Source organism: Molothrus ater, chromosome 9, assembly GCF_012460135.2.
Source record: "Molothrus ater isolate BHLD 08-10-18 breed brown headed cowbird chromosome 9, BPBGC_Mater_1.1, whole genome shotgun sequence".
NCBI lineage: Eukaryota > Metazoa > Chordata > Aves > Passeriformes > Icteridae > Molothrus > Molothrus ater.
The window spans coordinates 19,444,559-19,463,811 of NC_050486.2; the positions used below are offsets into that span (position 1 = coordinate 19,444,559).

Genomic DNA, 19,253 nt, shown 5'->3' on the forward strand with positions numbered 1-19,253 from the left:
TTTTTCTGAGAAATTATTTTTCATTAGAAAACAACGAGTTGTGCATGTTGGCAGAGTGATGCAATATCCTGGGACATCAGTGAGTTTTCATCTTTCTTAAAGAAAATGTGAAGTTTATTTCACAGGAAGTCAGGGAAATCAACCTTGCACAGCATCCACAGTTAGCTTGGACTGACTGGGGGTTTAATTATCAGTACTGCTCATTCTGTGCTTTTCTGATTGTAGGTATTGTAGCATAATTTACAATGGAAGGGACCTCATCTGGTTAAACCTTATACTCAAAGCAGGCCTAAATTAATGATAAATTGAATTAGGTGATGTCATTTAAGGTCTGACATACCTGGGACAAATAAAGAGTTTGAGTTTTGTGATATATTACTTGTTGAATTTTGGTGTGTGTGCAAGCTCTGTCTCTGATAATGTCTACTTCTAGGTGTAAGTGGTGAGAATATTTTCAGTGTCAGCTAAAAAGCTGGTCTTTCTTACACTGAGTTTAAGCAATTACCAGCTTTAGATCATCAACAAGAATATAACAAAGATTCTGTAGAGGAGAGTGGTTACATTAGCTAAGCTTTAAACACCTCATTTACAAGTCAGCAGGGAGTTTGTTTCTGATCCAAAGCGCAGAAAGATTCCTGAACCTCCGGTTTTACTTTCAGGCTCAGCTGAAGCCAACTGTTTTGTGAAGCTCCTGCAGAGGCCAGGGAGGGGGAATGCTCCCAGAAACTGTGCTATGGATGACACTTCTGTGGATGCAATATGGAATATTGCAGTAGTTAAGAATTAGAAGATCATTCAACATTCATTGTCGTTAAAATTGATGACATAGGTTTTTAGTTTGTTTTTTTGGTTTGTCTTTTAATGACTGGCAATGATTACTTAAGTTTTAAATATTTATTAGAACATCACCCAATTTTATCTTTGTGCCTCTTTATATTTTTTCTTCTTTGAATTTTACTTTGCTGGCCAAATTTATCATTGTTTTTCCTCTTTTATTATCCTGCTGTTTTCTCTTATATTTTTTACTTGCTGATACTCTTTCTGTGTTTTACAATATGGATAGAACATTGACATTGTTGCTTAATTAATCCAACTTGACTGTTATTCCAATTAATTCCTACATTAGCTCTAATGTAAACTTTTGCTAATTAGATGATTTCTTTTTCTTTCCCTTTCTGGAAAATTTTCAAGGGTAATTAGTGGGAGAGGGAACTGCCTGTTTCTTTCCCTTTGTCATAAACAGTATCTCTGTTTGTCAGGTATGGCAGATGGTGCATTCATTTTGATTTGTTTGTAAACTTCTTCAAATGTACGTGTTTAAAATTCTAGCTTCAAAACACCTTTATAAGCATCTTATTATTTCCTCATGAAATAATACACACCTATGTAATGAGTCAACATCCTTAATGACACCTGAGCCCAAGACAGTTTTTCCCATTCCAGTATCCCACAGCAGCCTGCTCTGACCCAACTTCTCTGCTCCCTCTCTAGTCAGGGTATCATGGACTGAACATCTCTAGCACTGCTCACTGCAGCAGAGCACTTTAACCACTGACATTTGGGGCTTTTTTCCCCATCCCCAACAGTTTTGTTCTGCTTCTGTAAGATTTCTTCATATTTTTCTTTCACTGTTGTACCATTCACAATGATCGGATTCCACCTCTTGACTGACATTGCCTGCCTGCACAAACGTGTGTGCATGTGGGTAGTGTGTATAAAGCTAAAGCTGGAGTGGCTGTGGATCAACAGGTGATCCCTGCAGATTTAACTGCCTGAAAAGGACTCAAGGCAAAAGAGCTTGTGGCCACTCCAACTTAGCTGCTGCAAGAAATCTGTCTCTGGGAATACCATTTACTTGCACTACCTAAGTCGAATAAGGTCAAGATTTTGCAGAAAAATGAGCAACCATGGAGCTCTCATTTTGTTCAAAAACCCCCACAAACCCACAAAAAAACCTCTCACTCTTCTCATAAGACTTTAAGAAAATTTTTCAGGGGTGCAAGGATGGGAGTGGAGATGGAGGTATTTTGGGAAAAAGAATAAATCATTCTAGATATTTTTTTTGAAAATTACCCACATTTGGACTCAGTAAAACTTTTCATAATAATCTTTTTAACAAAGAAAACTGTATTTTCATTAAGGCACAATTTATCTCTGCACCCAGAAAGCATTTACTAGAAAATCAGAGCAGGAATAACTAGGAAAAAGGTGTGATTTCAATTTGAAGCTGCAAGATGGCTACTGGATGTCCTAGAAAAATTATAAATGAAAATTCAAAATGACTCCTTCTAAAATAAAAAGATTCCCAGAGGCAAATGAAAAATATACTTTACCATGGACAATTTCAGAGGCAATATTACTTGAGTGTGTTCTCATTTTTTTTCTTAAAAACCTATTTGTACAAACCCAAATTATTTTTTTTCAATATGATACGTGAGACAGAATTAAAATTTTTCACTGTAGTGACTAGCAGGAAGGTGTACATCAGTAAGCATAGATTACAGTTTGCTTAAAGGACTGAAAATTAGGTTTTATGCACCCTTCCCTTAAGAAAAAGTCTCCAGTGAACTCTTCAGTAACCTCATTTTACTTTTTCATACACATAAAAATTGAGTTGCAATAAATTGAGTTAACTTGTATTTGGCATAAGAGAGAATGAGATAAAATTGCAACATGAGAACACTCTTTTAATAGAATCTTTTAGGTTGCAAGGAAGTTCTTGGAATCATTTATTCAAACAACTGTGTTACACTGGGATCAGCTACAGCAGGTTGATCTGAACTCTGTCAGATTGGGGTTTGAACATCTGTAAGCATGGAGACCCTACAGTTTCTGGGCAACTTGTTCCAGTGTTTGACTACCCTCATAGTAAAAAAGTGGTTTTTGTGTTCAGGTGAAATTGAATGCATTTTAAGTTGTCCCATTTTCTCTTCTCCTGTCACTGGCTACTACTGAGAAATTCAGGCTCCCTCATCTTCATTCCCTCCCATCAGGTAATTATTTATACTTAATGGTAAAATCCTCTGGAGCCTTCTCTTCTCCAGGCTGAATAGTCCCAGTTCTCTCAGCCTCTCCTCAAATGACAGATGCTCCTATTCCTCAAATATCTTTGTGGTCCTGCACCACACTCACTCCAGTAAATCATTATCTTTCTTGTACTGGGAGCCCAGACTGGACACAGTGCTCCAGATGCATCCACATCAGTGCTGAATAGGGAGGAAGGATCATCTCCCTCAACCTGCAGGTATTGGAATGTTTTTTGATGCTTCTTGAGTTCTGGTTCTGAATGAAACTTCCATTCAATTATTAATTTTGGAAGTTTTGTAATTTTTATTTCCCCAGGAAAAACAATGCACAAATTGATTTAGTTTTATGTAGAATCCCCCCATGTTCTGGTATCTGTCCTTAGGTCCTCAGAAATGTGTGTTCCTCCTCTGGATTGTAAAGCAGTTCTAAAAATTGCTCAATACAAAAGCAATTATTCTTTCCAAGTAATTAGTACCAAGCTTTAAAATCAATCTTCTGGTTATAATTTGTTTTAAAAGACTGCTCCAAGTTTATGCAAATTATATTACTCACATTCATGTGATAAAAGGCATTAACATGGTGCTTTTACTCTGTGGATTTCCAAAAGCAATATAAAAGTAAACCCTGAAACTGCAGAGCTTCAGTGCTAAGGATCATGCCTGGTGAGCAGCCTGTTGGCTTTTAACATGATGCTGAACACATGCAGAATTGAAACCTGTATCTAACAGAAGTTGCCTCACAAATAAGGAAGGGAAGAGACCTGATACTTTCCAGCCAAATCTTAAACTTCTGAGTTACAATCCAATTTAGTAAAATTTTAATTAGTGCTGGTGAGGCAGCTTTGGTGTGGGAAGTCACAACTTAACTGTAACTGCAAAAGAATTAAGGTTATTTTGAACATGTTCACAATCAAAGGAGCTGCCTGCTCTGAGCTTTCCACAACTGTTGATAGTATGGTTAGACCCAAGTTAATTACATATTATTAAATCCTAGCTGCCTTTCAAAAGACTAAACCAACATTGGAGAATAAATGTTCTCAGCCAATCTATTTTGCTAAATAAATAAATAAATAAATCACATAATCAAAGCTAAATAACATGGGAATATTCAAGAGTAGCAGTTAAATTAGGAATCCTACTTACCGACAACAAAAATGATGTTTGATTTCCTTAGATCTTCTGAAAAGTCTAAAATGAAAACAAAAATTCTTTAGTGGCAGGAGCTACTAATTTTAATGCCAGCTACTTACCACACCAAATTGTGTAACACTCATGCAAGGGGATCTGCTTTTACTAGATTTACTTTCTGTTATAAAAAATAGATATGCTTTCTCCATTCCAAAAGGAGCTATCATCCACAAGCCTATTAATCTCTCAGTTTCATAGTTGTCATTGCAGATATGATAAAGACATTTTACCTGAAAATAGACCTTGCAATACACATCATTTCTTTAAAAAAAGAAAGGAAAAAAGAGAGAAGCAGATTCATCTTGATGTAATAATATGATGTAATAATGCTGACTGTGTTCAGCCACTGCAGTTTCTACTGAGCATATTATTGCATTATAATTGCTATAGAATCTTGTCCACCTCCCATTTACATTTTATACTCTCTGAAATGTACTTCTAAATTCCTGTGAGCCCCAAATTCAGCCAAATAATAACCATCTTAGCTGAAATGCAGGCAATACACTCACCAAAACTACGGTGTGTGTATTACAGCTTTGTCTTTGACTGAGAGTGTACCTTTTGAAAAAGCAATTCCTCCTGGTCTGAGTCCCAGCCACTGCACTGATTATACAGTACAGAAGGTGATCTTGCACCATGTGAGCCTGCTGAAATTTTATTATGTCTTTGAGTTAATCACTTACAAGACACATATCTGATTTTGTTAATCACATACAAGACGCCTCATACAATTTTTGGGGTTTATTTTGTGGTGTGTAGATCTCTTATTACAAAAAATCATTAGCCATGAAAAATCTTGCTTTATCCTTTCTTTCTCTTAGACTCTCCTTTCCAAGGAGACTTTCATAACTGCCGATTTCTGAAAACACCTATGAGATTTGATGCTGATTAACAGTAGTACTTTCTAATAATTTTTGATCCAGCCAAAAGAGTATAGAAATGTGTTTTACAAACTTAAAATTTCATTTGAAAGAATTCACATGATAAAAATCCCTTGAGGCATAAAGTTCACAATACAAATCAGCTGAATTCACTTTACTTTCTAATTAACTATTTAAATAACGGGAAATCAAAGGTTTCAAAATGAAATGGCAATTGACACTGAAAATGAAACTCACCTCCTGTGCTCTCATAACCAGAAAAACTTGACTGATCCTCCTCCTGTTAATTAAGCAATTGACAAATTGAAATGGATATTCTGCATAGTTTGCATTTCTTCTTATATCTGCTTATCTATATATCTTAATATGTATTTCTCTAAGGTCTCAGTTTTAATCTATGTTGAGATATGGTTTACAGTGTCACAGAAATGCTGTTAGTGCTGTTGCAGTTGCTAGAACACAAGCACAGAGAACCCAAGATATCTTGAGATGATTCAGTATCCCATATAATTGAGTGCAGCTCCTCAGGTTTGGGAATGGGGACCGGTGTTGTTTAACATCTTGTTGGTGACAGGGACAGTGGGACCAAGTGCACCCTCAGCAAGTTTGCCAATGACACCAAGCTTGCTCGAGGGAAGGGATGGCATCCAGAGGGACCTGGACATGCTTGAGAGGTGACCTAATGGAGTTCAGGGCCAAGTACAAGGTACTGCTCCTGCCTCAGGGCAATGCCAAGCACAGTTACAGGCTGGGTGGAAAATGGATCCAGTGCAGTCCTGGGAAAAAGGACTTGAAATCATTGGTGGATAAGAAGCTCCACATGACCCATCAAAGTGCATTTGCAGCCCAGCAAGCTAACTGTGTCCAGGGCTGCACCAAAGGCAGCGTGGGCAGCACGCTGAGGGAGCAGATTCCACCTCTCTGCCCTGCCCTCATGAGACCCCACCTGGGCACTGCTCCTGGCCCTGGGGCGCCAGCACAAGGGCAGGGACCTGCTGGAGTGAGTCCAGAGGAGCCCACAAAGATGCTCAGAGGGCTGGAACACCTCTCCTAGGAAGACAGGCTGAGAGAGTTGGGGCTGTTCAGCCTGGAGAGGTCTGCAGAGACCTTACAGCAGCTTCCCAGGACCTGAAAGGGGCCTGCACAGAGCTGGAGAGGGACTATTTCCAAGGAGATAGAGTGACAAGGGGGAATGGCTTTACACTGAAAGACAGTAGATTTAGATGAGATCTTGGGAAGAAATTCTTCACTGTCAGGACAGAGAGGCACTGGAACATGTTTCCCAGAGATGTTATAGATGACCATCCCTGGAAGTATTCAAGGCCAGGCTGGATGGGGCTTTGAGCAACCTGGTCTAGTGAAACATATCCCTGCCTGCTGGGGGTTTGGAGCAAGATGATCTTTAGGGTCCCTTCCAACCCAGGCCCTTCTCTGCTGTAATACTGGTTTTGTGAGGAATGGCTCTTCAGTGTCCAAATGCACAATTCCCACATGATATGTAAGCAATCAGTGTGCATCCTGAATTTCTTCTGAAGTCACTATAGTATGATCAGCTGTTAATAGTGAGAAAGCAATATTGGAGAACCTTCTAAAAGCGAGCTATAACATAAAGATGGCATTGGTCTTTAATCTCAAATGTGTTTACCTTCTGAATGTAACACAAGCTACAAGTTGTTATAGAGGCTGTTCAACTACAAGGAGGGACTACACCAGGAAAATGGGGGATGTAGCATGTTTTGTCTCCTGAGATTCAGCCACTTAAAATTATTTTGTGACTGTATATTACAATCAATGAGAAATTACAAATATTGGCCAGCAAGACTGTCAGAATGGGAATTCTTTATTGTTCTGATAAGTGAGAATTATATATATGCTGGATATAGTCTAGGTTGTGAGGTGTAAATATACCCACATCAACAATGCTTTAGCCTGGTCTGTAAAATATCAATAATAGCATTGACAGTAACTCATCCTCATGTGACAGTATTACATCATCAGTGCCTAACATCAGCATGAAACATGCTATGTGAGTCATCTCAGTAGCATATGGCTATCAAGCCATAGCTTCTGGCAGCACAGCTCTCAGAAATAGCCACCTTTAAATGTGTAGCGCTACAGGAGTAGATGAAGTGACATGAACTGCAAGGTGACTGGAATGGGTAAACTGCTGCCCACCGTAATTTGCAGGGCTCATGCACTACCCTTGCAGGTTTCTCCTTGTATTCCCATCACCACTGAAAATGAAGTACTCTTCATTAGGCTGAAGTACCATTACACTGGTTACACAAATTATTTCCATTTTTTGATTCACAGTAATTCTCAGCCTATTACACTGCAGCAGAAGAACTGCTGTCTTAAAAGAGAAAGGTGTCATTTTCAAATGAGAAATTATTCTCTTTCCTACATTTCAAGTGACAATATTAACCCTATGTCCATTATTTTTGCATGTAATAATACAATCAAATAATTGACCCTGCAAAGCATATATTGCATGCAAAAGGCTTCATTTTAGATTCTGCTTCTTATAATGCCTTTGAAAGTTTATGGATCAAAATCCTTTTAGGCACTAAGTTTAGAGTAAAATTCCTTTAAAAATCTGGATTAGAATTCCAAGCTTACAATCAAATTATAGAATTGAAAGCAGCATTACTGCTTTCAAGTTTTGCTGTTGTTCTCCCCTACGATTGCAGAAACTGAATCCAACCAGTTTTTGTGCTGATCTGCGTGAGGAGCTAGATGTGCTGTTTGGCTGGAGGTCCCTCACAAAGAGTGACAGTCTGGCACCCTGTTTAATACAGTCTCTTTATGTTTGCATTTGACAGTATTTGACAGAAAGACTCAAAGATTGAGTCTTTTTAGCAAGTAGGTCTCTAAACTGTGAATGGCTTGGCCTGTATCAGGCTGAACACACTGCTCTGCCTCCTTCCCAGAGCTCTTTGGAAAATAACTGTGGGATTTAGCAAGTGATCACATAAGGCAAAGTCCCTCCAGTTAGATAGCAAATGGTATTTGACACCAGACTGCCAGCACCAATACAGTGATTTAGCAGCAGTCTCTGTACTCTCAGTATAGCTGTTTCCATGTACTTGAAAGCAAAGTGAGGAAGATTACATCTCGTAATGAGCTCTGAAGAAAGATAGGTAGTTTGTAATTTCATATGCCTTTACAGTCAAGTTATATCTCTAAATATTATCTGGAAACATGTCCATTAGTGGAGCACAGATGTCTGTGTAACTACTTAAACAATATCAACAGTACATTAAAATAATTGCTAATTAGAGAAGTTTGCTGCCTGTAAAGAATCACTTATTTGACATTTGTCTTTGGAGTTGGAAAACACAGGCTTTTGACTGCCATTTTACTTGCCACTTGTGTTGTAATTAGTAAATATCTGACTGGTAGTAGATACTTCATTGGTTAATGACTTTGCAGTTACTGTCATTGCTAGGTAAGTGAGGTAAGTCCACAGAATCATAGAATGATTTGGAACTAGATGAACTTCCAACCCACCTAATTTCTGTAGTAACAAACTATGACAGTATGTCTCAGCAAATAATAATGGAATGATACAGAATTCTTCAGAAGTTTCAATTTTGCTGCCAATGAATGAGTACTCGTAAGGCATATCAATAAAATAGATTTAATTTTTTAATCTACTGAAGGGCCATTTTCTTCATGAGGACTTAGTGACAGCTGTTGTGAATGTCAGTTACCTGATGAAATGTGAAAGCTTTCCTGTTACCCAGTAATAACCTCTGCTCCAGTCCTTGCGTGTTTTAGTTGGGGTTTTGTTTCTTTTGTTTTACATGGACAAGAGTTCTCCCTTATCACCTCATTGTTGTTTGAATGCTTCTAGAAAAGAGTGGTAAGAAGTACCTGATACATTTCATTCAGATTTCTAACAGATATAGCCAGAGTTTGTCCTCCAAATTTACCAAAGATGATAAATAATCACAGACAGAGGAGAAAAGAGGCAGTAGAATGAGACTGAATTTGAAATACAGCGTGACTGCTGCTTAAAATTATGCTCAATTTTCAAGCTTGAATTTGAGAATGTAAATATTCCAAGGAATGTTTCAGACACAAATTATTTAAACAAATAAAAATTACATGTTTCTTTGTTCGTTTTATGCAAGGGCAGTGCTCCCTGGGTATGGATTTTATGAGCCATACCATTAAACTTGATTTATACTTCAAATCAATTTTTCAGCCTGAGCTGCTTTCTGCAAGCTGAGTGTTATAGTATGCCTCTGTAAAGCAGAGGTGGCTGAGCTCTGACTTCCCCTGCTACAGAACTAATAAATAAGGTAAGACACAGTAGGAATACCCTCACACTTCAAGACTTTTTTCTCCATTGAAAGTCAAATTTTCTTATATACTTCATACCGCTCAGCAGAGTGGAGTTATTTGTGTTAAAAAGGACTAAAGAAATTAGGATGAGCGTACAGAGCTAATGTTTTTCGAGGTGATTTTTATTTGTTCACAATGCATAAAACTGCAAAAACATCAGTGTTCATAATAGCATCTACAGAATTCGGACAGATGATATCACTGTGATTCCCACTTAATTCCAGGTTCCTACCAAAGACAAAACTCAGTGCCATGCTCTCTTGTGAGGGAGCTGAGGGAGCTGGGCATGGTCAGCCTTGAGAAGGCTGAGAAGGGACCTAATCAATATCAGTCAGTGTCTGAAGGGAGGTGCCAGAGGATGGACCAGGCTCTGCTCAGTGCTGCTGGGCGGTGGGACAAGAGGCAACAGGCACAAACTGATGCACAGAAGTTCCACCTAAACAAGAGGAAGAACTTGACTGTGCAGGTGACAAGCACTGGCACAGATTGCCCAGTGAGGTTCTGGAGTCTCCCTCACTGGAGATGTTCAAGGGTCATCCTGTGCCATGGGCTGTGGGATGACCCTCCTTGAGCAGGGAGGTTGGACCAGATGATTCACTGCAGTCCCTCTTCCCACCTTCCCCTTTCTGTGATTCTGTGATTATTCTTTTGAAACAAAAATTATTATCAATTCTAAAATAATAATAATAATAGAAAATTATACCCATTAGTTAGAGATTAACCCATTTTTAACAGTCAAAAGCCAATATCAAATTATCCAGCTTTTAAATTTGGTTGGGTTTTTTTCAGATTTTGCATTCCTGTTCTTCAAGAACATCAAGAATATCTGTAGGTACTTTAGAGAGGAAAAAGCCAGGATCTGTGTGCTATAGTTTGGGGAGAATTGGTTTTTGTTAACTTCTGTACATATTTGCCCTGAGAGCTGTCTTCTGAGAGGTGAAATTCAGTCATTTGGGTTTTTTGTTGTTAATGGTTTGGTTTGGTTTTTTTTTTTTTAAATGTATGTGCATTTTGTGCTTTTCTGGGCTTTTTAAAACTTAAGATGAGAAAGGCTTTTCTGCAGGCCTGTCTCAACTCAGTTTTCAAAAAGAAAAAGATCTTGGCATGGAGAAGGACAAGAATAGAGTGTTGCAAATAAATCCCCAAACCCAGTGTGCAACCTCAGATCCTATGATTTGCTGCTATTCAGATAAAAATTGACAATTGTGTTCAAGTTTTACCTCTCAAAGGCCTTCTCTGCTTAACATTTCACAAGCATATTCAAGGTTTACTATAGCACCTATTTATCTATTATTAGGCAGTTCTGTAACTTTCAACTTCTGCAGTATTTCTAAAGGACTTCTGTGTTAAGAAGGAATTGAACTATCTGAAGAAACAGTCCACTGATTTGAGATGAACTGCTGTGAAGGAGTTCTAAAACTAGGCCACTTTTCACTCTTTATGACTGGTATTTAAGCCCAAAATGACTAACATTGACTGCACAATCCTGGGATACATAAGGAGTAAAAAACCAAGTAGGAAACATATGGCTTTCTGAAAATACATAGGGGATTTTTTTTTTAATTTTCCAGTGTACCCAGAGAAACCACTTTTCTGCTTTGATACAATACAAATAAGTGATTTTAAGAGCAATTTTGTATCTCATAGAGTAAAACAGCATCTTTGCAATCACTGCAGTTTTATATGTGTATGTAAAAATATACAGGATGTACTTTGACAGTGGTTAAGAAATATAAAAGAAATAAAAAGGCACTTCCTTCTGCAATGTTTTAAAATATAGGAATTGTTACAACAAATGTTTTCGAGAAAGGGTAGCTGTCTTTAGGGATGCTGGGCTTCGTGAACAGAACCAATTCACAGCCCTGAGTGAGGCCTCTAAATCTAGGAGGCAGAACGGGTTTAAAATACACCTTTACATTTCTTTATCAACTTTTGGTAGAAGAGGAAAAGTTCTGCTGTGGATCCTATTTGCATCAACTGTGTGGGATACCTGATATTCCCCAAGAATTATGCAAGTTCTCTGGACTGTAAAGGTAGAACTCATAAATTTAGCTGGGAAGTTATATTTTGTTCATGAAGGCATAAAGCCTCACTTTGCCAGGGGAAGGGCAAGCTGGTGTGAGGAAAGAAGGTGCAGTATCCTACTGCTACTGCCTACAGCAATGATGGTGAGATACTGTAAATTGTAATGCTTTTACTACAGGCACTTCCACAAGCCACAGAGAAGGACTTCATAATTTACTGCAGAATTATTCAGTGAAGCATAAATGCAGCACCTCTTGAAGAATAATGTTGTCACTGCTGTTTAAATCTCCAGTAACTCACTTGAGCTCAGCATCATTTTAACTGAATCCTTGTGCCCTGTACTGGCCACCAGAGCTGCAGGCAGCAACTTTGGGTTCAAAATTAGGAAAGAATTGGAATGCAAAGACTTCAACTAACCTTGGCAGTCTAGCCCTACCTAATATAAGTATCACCAGAAAATAAGTTCAAATAACATCTGTGAAAGAAGAAGTAAACAACTGCTTCTGGCATTTCACATAAGAGAGTGCAGGCTGACTCTGGTTATTTTTTGCCCATTTTGCCATGGTTTGCATGGGGGAAAATTAAGCAGGAGACTTTCCAACACATGCCTTTATTACAGTGTACAATGGTGATTTGAAAGAGAAAAAAATTCTTTGCATTTACAAAATTATTTCAAAGCACCAAAATACACATGGTTTGAGCTTATTCAGGAAACATTTTGTAAGGCAAACTGTAGTACTTTGTTTCTAGAACTGTTTTTTTTAAAGCATTTAATAGGATAGTTTCCATGGCAACGTGAACTGAACAGATTGTTCACTGACTTCAGTACATTGCTATTAAACATCTTTTCTCTGTAGTCAGACCTGCCTTTCCAGCTCTTTCATGTCTTTGGATGCTTATTCATTTTGCCTTTTTGCAGATATCCTTAAACTAGATTGGACTCCACCTTTGACAAAAAACAAGTGTTGAGAGAACAGAGTTTTACAACCATTCTCTGAGTATCCTCTCATTTTCTTTTCTGTCCTATATTCCTGTTTTAAACAGTTTCTCTGTATAACCAGAATCTGTAATTCAAATTGATACCACTTTCTATCAGCAAAAGAGAAATGGACACTGCAGATATGTTCAGCATTAAAAGCCCAAATGGCTTCTGGTTACTCTTGGTCATTTTACTAAGACCTGTAATGTTTAATGCTGCACAGCATATATGAATAAAACTACTGTTACACCAGAAGTTCCTTATGTTCTCAAGTAAAAAGAAAGCACATGATTAATATATGACATTCTAATCTGACTCCTTGAAGAATTTAATTAATGTTTATCTGATTTTTGAAAGTCTGAATGAAAATTTCTCCTGCTAATGAAGGTGTGCAGTTTGCCCTCTGTAGTATTGTAATCCTAACCCCAAAGTATTGTGTCTGAAGGGTTAAATAAACTACTTGGGCTGAATCTTCAGAGTAGGGAAAAGGGAGTCAAAACAAAGTGACAACTGATAGGAAACACAGTAAATGGAGGAAAATGGTCTTTGGTTTAATCCACAGAGCTTTAGTTAAATGAGGCTTTTACTTTGCTCAAGCCCAACAGTTTTATTAATATTTGTGTTCTGCCTCTGCATTGAAAAGACTCTCAGGAACTTTTCATTATGTCTCTTGAATATTTAAGTTTCAAGCTATGCTAATCAGTCAGGCTGGAAATATTATTATAGTCTTGGTAGCAGTGGAGTCTGTTTTGCATCAGTTCACTAAAAGCTTTTCTCCTGCTCTCCTAAAGCCTGGATTCCTCAGTGCTTTGGACAGGAAACTACACCAAGCTGCAAAATGAATTATAACTACATGGCAAAAACTTCTAATTGAGAGCCTGTTTCCTCTTTTCCTCTTGTTAGAATGAGTAAGTGTCTTTTAGAGCTTTTTTCCTCCACTTGATTTTGGTTTTGCTTGTGAATTTTTCAAGTGAGCTGTCACATTTCTAATTATAAAACATTCTGAATTTGCAGCAAAGATTGGGTTATTCAATTTATTTCATTGAGTTGATTGCTTGTCATTACTGAACAGAAAACATTTTGTTTTTTTTTTTTTTTTTTAATCTACCTTTCCTAGGTCTTTGATACATTTGCAGGGGGGGGCAAAAAAAAAAAGACAATCTTTTCTTTGCACTATGGCATTTATCTAATTGCATTTATCTAATTGAATCAGTAAATGCAGCATGACACTGCAAGGGCATGGAAATCTCTCAGTTAAGAACTGGTAACTCCCTGAAAGGCACAAAAATGCGTTTCCATGTTTTGTAGATGTGAGGGTGGTGAGGCACTGGAACAGGTTGTCCACAGAAACTGTGGATGTCTCATCTCTGGAAGCATTCAAGGCCAGGGTGAGTCAGTCTCTGAGCAACCTGGCCTAGCGGAAGGTGGTCCTGCCCGTGGCAGGGAAGCTGGAACTAAATGATCTTTAACATCCCTTCCAACCCAAACCATTCTATGAAATTTGTGACTTCCTGTTCCAAATATTACTAGAGGCTAAATATATTTTTGAGAATTTTACTTGAAGTTGACCTGGTTTTCACATTTCCCAAATTCTAAAGTGCTGTAGCACTTGTACAAGATTGTATCCATTCTCCAGCTGCCTGACAGTGTGTTTTAACTTTTTCTTTAATTACTCTAAATATTCATCAGGCTAGTTAAAGTTCTCCTGAAAGGTTTGTTTTCATGACAAAAATAATTGAAAGCTCTCTTCTTCTGGAACTCTTTGATAGGATTCACTGATGCCAATTCTTCAGTACTCCCTTTTGCCTGAATGCACTTGAAATAAAACAAACAGTAGGTTTCTAATAAAAATCTAATTGTTAAAAATAAAAACTTTCTGGTCTCTAGAAACAAGGGCATTACATTGGTAGTCTCTCTGGAAAAGTTGAGAAATTGAATGGCAAGTATAAATGAACACAGTGAGCATTAAAAACCTTTATCACACTTGAGAGTATTCCAGCAGCAAAGAACCATCCTCATTAAATCAGACACTAGTCACCACAGCAAGTTCTGCAAATTGAGAATACTCTTTAAAGTTGCAGCACTCAAAAATGCCTGGCCCAAAATATATTCCTGAAGTCTTAATATGGGTTAAAATATCTGAAACTAGCCACGTTACTTTGCTTTTATGTTATCCAATCAAGTCATGAGTAGTGTAATCACTATTCCAGAAATGGCTGTAGAGATTGCTAAAACAAGAACCTTGGTTCTTCCATAAGTCATTCCCAATGAGAGGTACTATCTCTTTCATTTATTTACTTAATACTTAGAATGTATTTCTAGGTAATTCTAAAAACTTATATTATTCCTTTTATAATACAGGATCTCACAGATCTGAGACAAAACCAGAAAAATAGTTATGAATGATTTGGAGAAAAAAATGGGTTTTAATTTTTTTTTAAGGGTATTTCCCTCCTGCTTTTCCGTGCTGTAGGGACTTAGTGATTACAAATGTTCTAGTTCTTGAAGTCTTCATGCATAGTCAGTAGAAAACAATCAGCTTACTTTTAATTTAGTTACATAAAGTTAATTGAACCATCATTTATAACATGTACAATTCAAAGCTCAAGCTTTCTCTGAGTTGTTTTAAATTCAATTTCCCCTGCATACTCTTCCAGAAAAGCCAGATGTTAATTTGGACTAGTGTTGCTTTGCACTGTCTCAAGGAGAGTTATCAGGTGTTTCTGGGAGCACTTGGCACTCCTGCATGAGCCAAGCACTCCATCAGTGCCTGGAACCACACCACTCCATCTCCTTGCTCCTGCCTACCAGTAGGAGACATTATTCTGGAAGAACTAATGTACATCTGAACAACTCTGATGCTTTTTTGGTTTAGTTTACACTGGAGATTTTCCTGGCTCATTCCAAGAATGAGAAAATGCAAAAGTATCTGTGTAAGTCCATTTCAGCTGCACCAAGGCACCCATTGCCAGCTGTGGCTTTGTCTTCTGTGTGACCCCCAACTCTCCTTGTTCAGTGACTACCAAGATGCTCCCCTAAAATTCAGCCATTTTTAGCAGCTCAGCTGTGTAAGGTTGCTTGGAAACCAGCCTTCTTAGCCCCCACATTCTCATGACAGATTTCCTATGCAATAACATCACTGCATGACACATTTGTATCCAGACACACATTCTTTTTCCACTTGAGATTCTCTGAGTAAAGGTTGTTGATGCTTCACACAATTCGTAAACAGCATGTGGTAAATCACTGGAGGATTAAATCACTGCCACAGTCAAAATGAGCTCAAGTTTTGAATGTGAGCAGTTCCTCACTCCTGAATTTAGTTATTGATCTTTCCATCCTAAGAGTAATTTCTCATTTTGTTTTTCAGACCAGGCAGCTAGATGGTATTATGACTTCATGGTAGTCTCCACTCCCTTTTTTGCTTCTGTATATAATACTTGCTTCCATAATTTCATATTGGTTGCAATTGCTTTCTCTTGTATATTTTCTTTATATTTGTACAAGGCATTTCATATAAACTGTGTGTACACATTTATTTATTAGTAATAGAAATATTTATTTTTTTAAATGTTGCAAAATGTATCAAGATACCAACTTGCACTTAAAGTCAGTTGGTGTCAGCCACTTCATATTTATATAGCTGTCCCTGATTGATGGGCTTTTCGCACTGTTTTAGCTTCATTTCTCCTTCTTTGTTAACAGTACTGCACTCTTGCCAGAGTGGCAATGTGTTAGTTTAACAAATAATGAGAAAAGCTAACTGCAACATTCTGGCAGAAGGAATATTTGCCATTGACAAAAACAATAAGGTCCCATCATAGCCTTGTTCAACCTCATGTGAGAATCACATGCATTCAAAACTGCAGTGCTTTTATGGATGGTGTAATGTATCATCAGTGAACTATATAGTTTGAAATTATTATGATATCAGTATAATTTTCACATTTCCATTAATTTTATTTTATTTTGTAACTATAAAACTTGTGAATATTATGTAAACATTATGAACCAAGAGTATGATTTCTTTAGTGTATGTACTCTTCCGAAAGAACCTATTTTAAATGTCATTAAAATGCAAAATTTAACATCCAAATAGCCAAACATAATATAAATATAGATTCTGCTTTATAGACCTAAACCCCTAAATAATAAAGTGTAGTACAAAGATAATGGGAAATTTAGAAGTTTCCTGGACATAGAACATTTTAAGAAGGGTTTATGAAAGAATGGGATTTAAAAAGGGATGTGAAGACAGAGACAAGCTGCCTTCTTGAAAAACAGCCAAGCTGAAATAACTGAGCCAAAAAGAACAGTAAAAGGATCTAAAAATTAAAATAAATGAATGGAGCTAGAACGTATAATATTTTGCAGGTGAGGATAAAGTGTTGCATTGAATACTGTGAAAGAAAACCAATGAATGATCCAATCATAATGAAAATTCAGTTTTGTTGGCCCTCATTTTGTCACTAGCTTTGAAATATCACAAGAAAAGATATCTTTTGCAAGTAATGAGAAAAGAGGTGAGAACATTTGCAACTGCATTTTGTTGAATGACAACAGAAACACAAATTAGCATTCTGTGCCAAGCTGCTTACAAGTCTAGAGAGATGTTTGTGGTATTCATGAAGAAAATACAAGCAAAGTCATTCAAAAGTGGAAGACAGGAAGCAAAACATACAAAACCACCACCCATAAGTATGATGGTGTGATAGACAGATGGTTTTTTGGTTTGGTTTTTTTTTTAAATTCTAAGTCATTCTCTTAAATGCTTATCCACAGCACAGTAACAAGCACACAACCCTTATTCTTAGTACAGCATCCAAGCCTCAGGAGCCTCCCATGCTTCAGTTTGTGCCCATTGCCTCTTGTCCAGTCACTGCACAACAGAAAATGCCTGGATCCATTTTCTCTGCATCCTCCCTTCAGACTTCTGTACATTTTGATGAGGTGCCCCTGAGCCTTCTTTTTTCCAGACTGAACAGTCAGGCATCTCAGCCCTTCCTTGTAAGAGAGATGGCCCAGTCCCTTAATTATCTTAGTGGTCCTTTGCTGGATTCTTTTAAGTATCTCCATATCCTATATTACTAAATCCAGAACTGAATGGTATTCCAGATGTGACCTTACCAGTGTGGATGTGAATATTATAGGCGAAAGATATACATAACTTCCCCCCCACCCAGGATTCTTCCTATATAGAAAGAAAACTCTTATCAAAATTTAGTTTTTAGATGTGGATTGGACAGGTTCAGTAGAAAGGCTGATTTCAACATACTGTAAGGCTTTGTTGTTTTTTATTCTTAAAAACATTTCTTCACAGGGAGAACATTTGATTTGGCTGTAGTTATATTTCACACTTCTTATAATTTCATACTGCTCTTTGGAAAAGTTTTACTTCTTAAATATACAGCAGACTTACAGTGCATTTTAGCAATTCTACTTGTCACATTTGCCAATGTTTTAAAATTTATGGAGGAAACTCAGCAATGCACAGTAATAGAAGATACAGGGTCTTAATACTATAATAATATTAATTCTTTTTTCCTAACCAGAAAGCAACATCTGTGCATCATGAATTTACTTATGTTGCACTTAAGAATCCATTTGCCCTATCCTTAAAATGCCATCACCTTGTTTAGACAAATGTTATAGCACAGTATATACATAAACTAAAAAACTGTCTAGAGAGAAGCCATATATACAGAAAATTACCTGATCTTCAAAGTCAAATTCTGTATAAACAGCATCTCCAGAATCCATAATCAGAGTGCAATCAAGTTCATTTGGCCCTAAAATAGGAAAGAAAATTAGACTTGAGAAATGGATGGAAAACCTTCACTTAATGTGGTAGAACACTATAATATTTCCAATTGTCTGTATCTGTGCAAAAACTGTGATCCAAGGAACCAACCATTCAGGTTTGCTGGAGTGCCCAGGTGAATGGTATTTCATTAGCAAAGCCTTCAAAATATCCATAAAAGTTACTGCAGATCTTAATAAGGAAGGGCTGTGCTAAATGGTGAATTGTTTTAGCTTGATTGCATATTTATTGGGCAGGGTGTTCTGCATGCCATGACTTGCAATTTTAAATTTCCACACTCAAGGGAGAATACAAACCAGTTTAAGAAAGAGAAAGGAAATGCTGATTTCTGATTAGCAGATAAGGGTCCTTGAGTGGTGTGGATAGGGGACCAAAGCAGCATGCTTCCAGCAGCAATTATCTCCATTTCCATCCTCTTCTACCCCTTCCCAAGGAGTCTATATGGCTCTGCCCCTTCTCCTTGTCATCTTCCTGTGGCAGGACCAGGAAGAATGCAGTCTCTTGCACTTGGGATGACAAAATCCAATTGCTGAGAAGCCTTGACCTGGCTGAGCTTTACAGTTTAGCTTCAGCTGAACTGCTGAAGGTGCAGGACAACAGAAACTGAGCTTGATATTTCAAGAAGCCATGTAGGGGAGGAGTCATTGCTAAACCACAATGGGAGGATAAACCACCAATAATGTTTCTATATAAACATAGGAAGGCTGTAACATGGTCATCATATTCTGGCACTGTCACCCCATTCAGATTATCTCAGTCCTGGGCAATAAAGAAGGAAATGTTCTCCTGAGTCCTCCAGATGGTGCAGCTCTAAACCAAATACCGCACATATTCTAAACACATAAAACTGTCAATAGGCATGAGACTAAAGAAGTCACTTTCACAGCATTAGTAAAATGAGAATAACAAAAATATTGTAATGATACACAGAAACCTAAAAATTATAACCAGCTAGCCACAGATGAGTCCGACCACTCACATCA

At 37.5% G+C, this 19,253-nt stretch overlaps 1 protein-coding gene across 3 annotated transcripts in view; it reads right to left on the reverse strand.

Moving 5' to 3' along the window:
- The window catches only part of AK5 (adenylate kinase 5), an 82,454-nt gene that overhangs the window by 18,643 nt on the left and 44,558 nt on the right, over positions 1-19,253 (reverse strand). For all 3 annotated transcript variants that reach the window (XM_036387912.2, XM_036387911.2, XM_036387913.2), the window contains exons 8-10: positions 18,162-18,238; positions 5,333-5,375; positions 4,170-4,214 (exon numbers count right to left, since the gene is read on the reverse strand). In XM_036387912.2, coding sequence (XP_036243805.1) covers positions 4,170-4,214; positions 5,333-5,375; positions 18,162-18,238 — 165 coding nt within the window. The remainder of the gene's footprint in view (positions 1-4,169; positions 4,215-5,332; positions 5,376-18,161; positions 18,239-19,253) is intronic.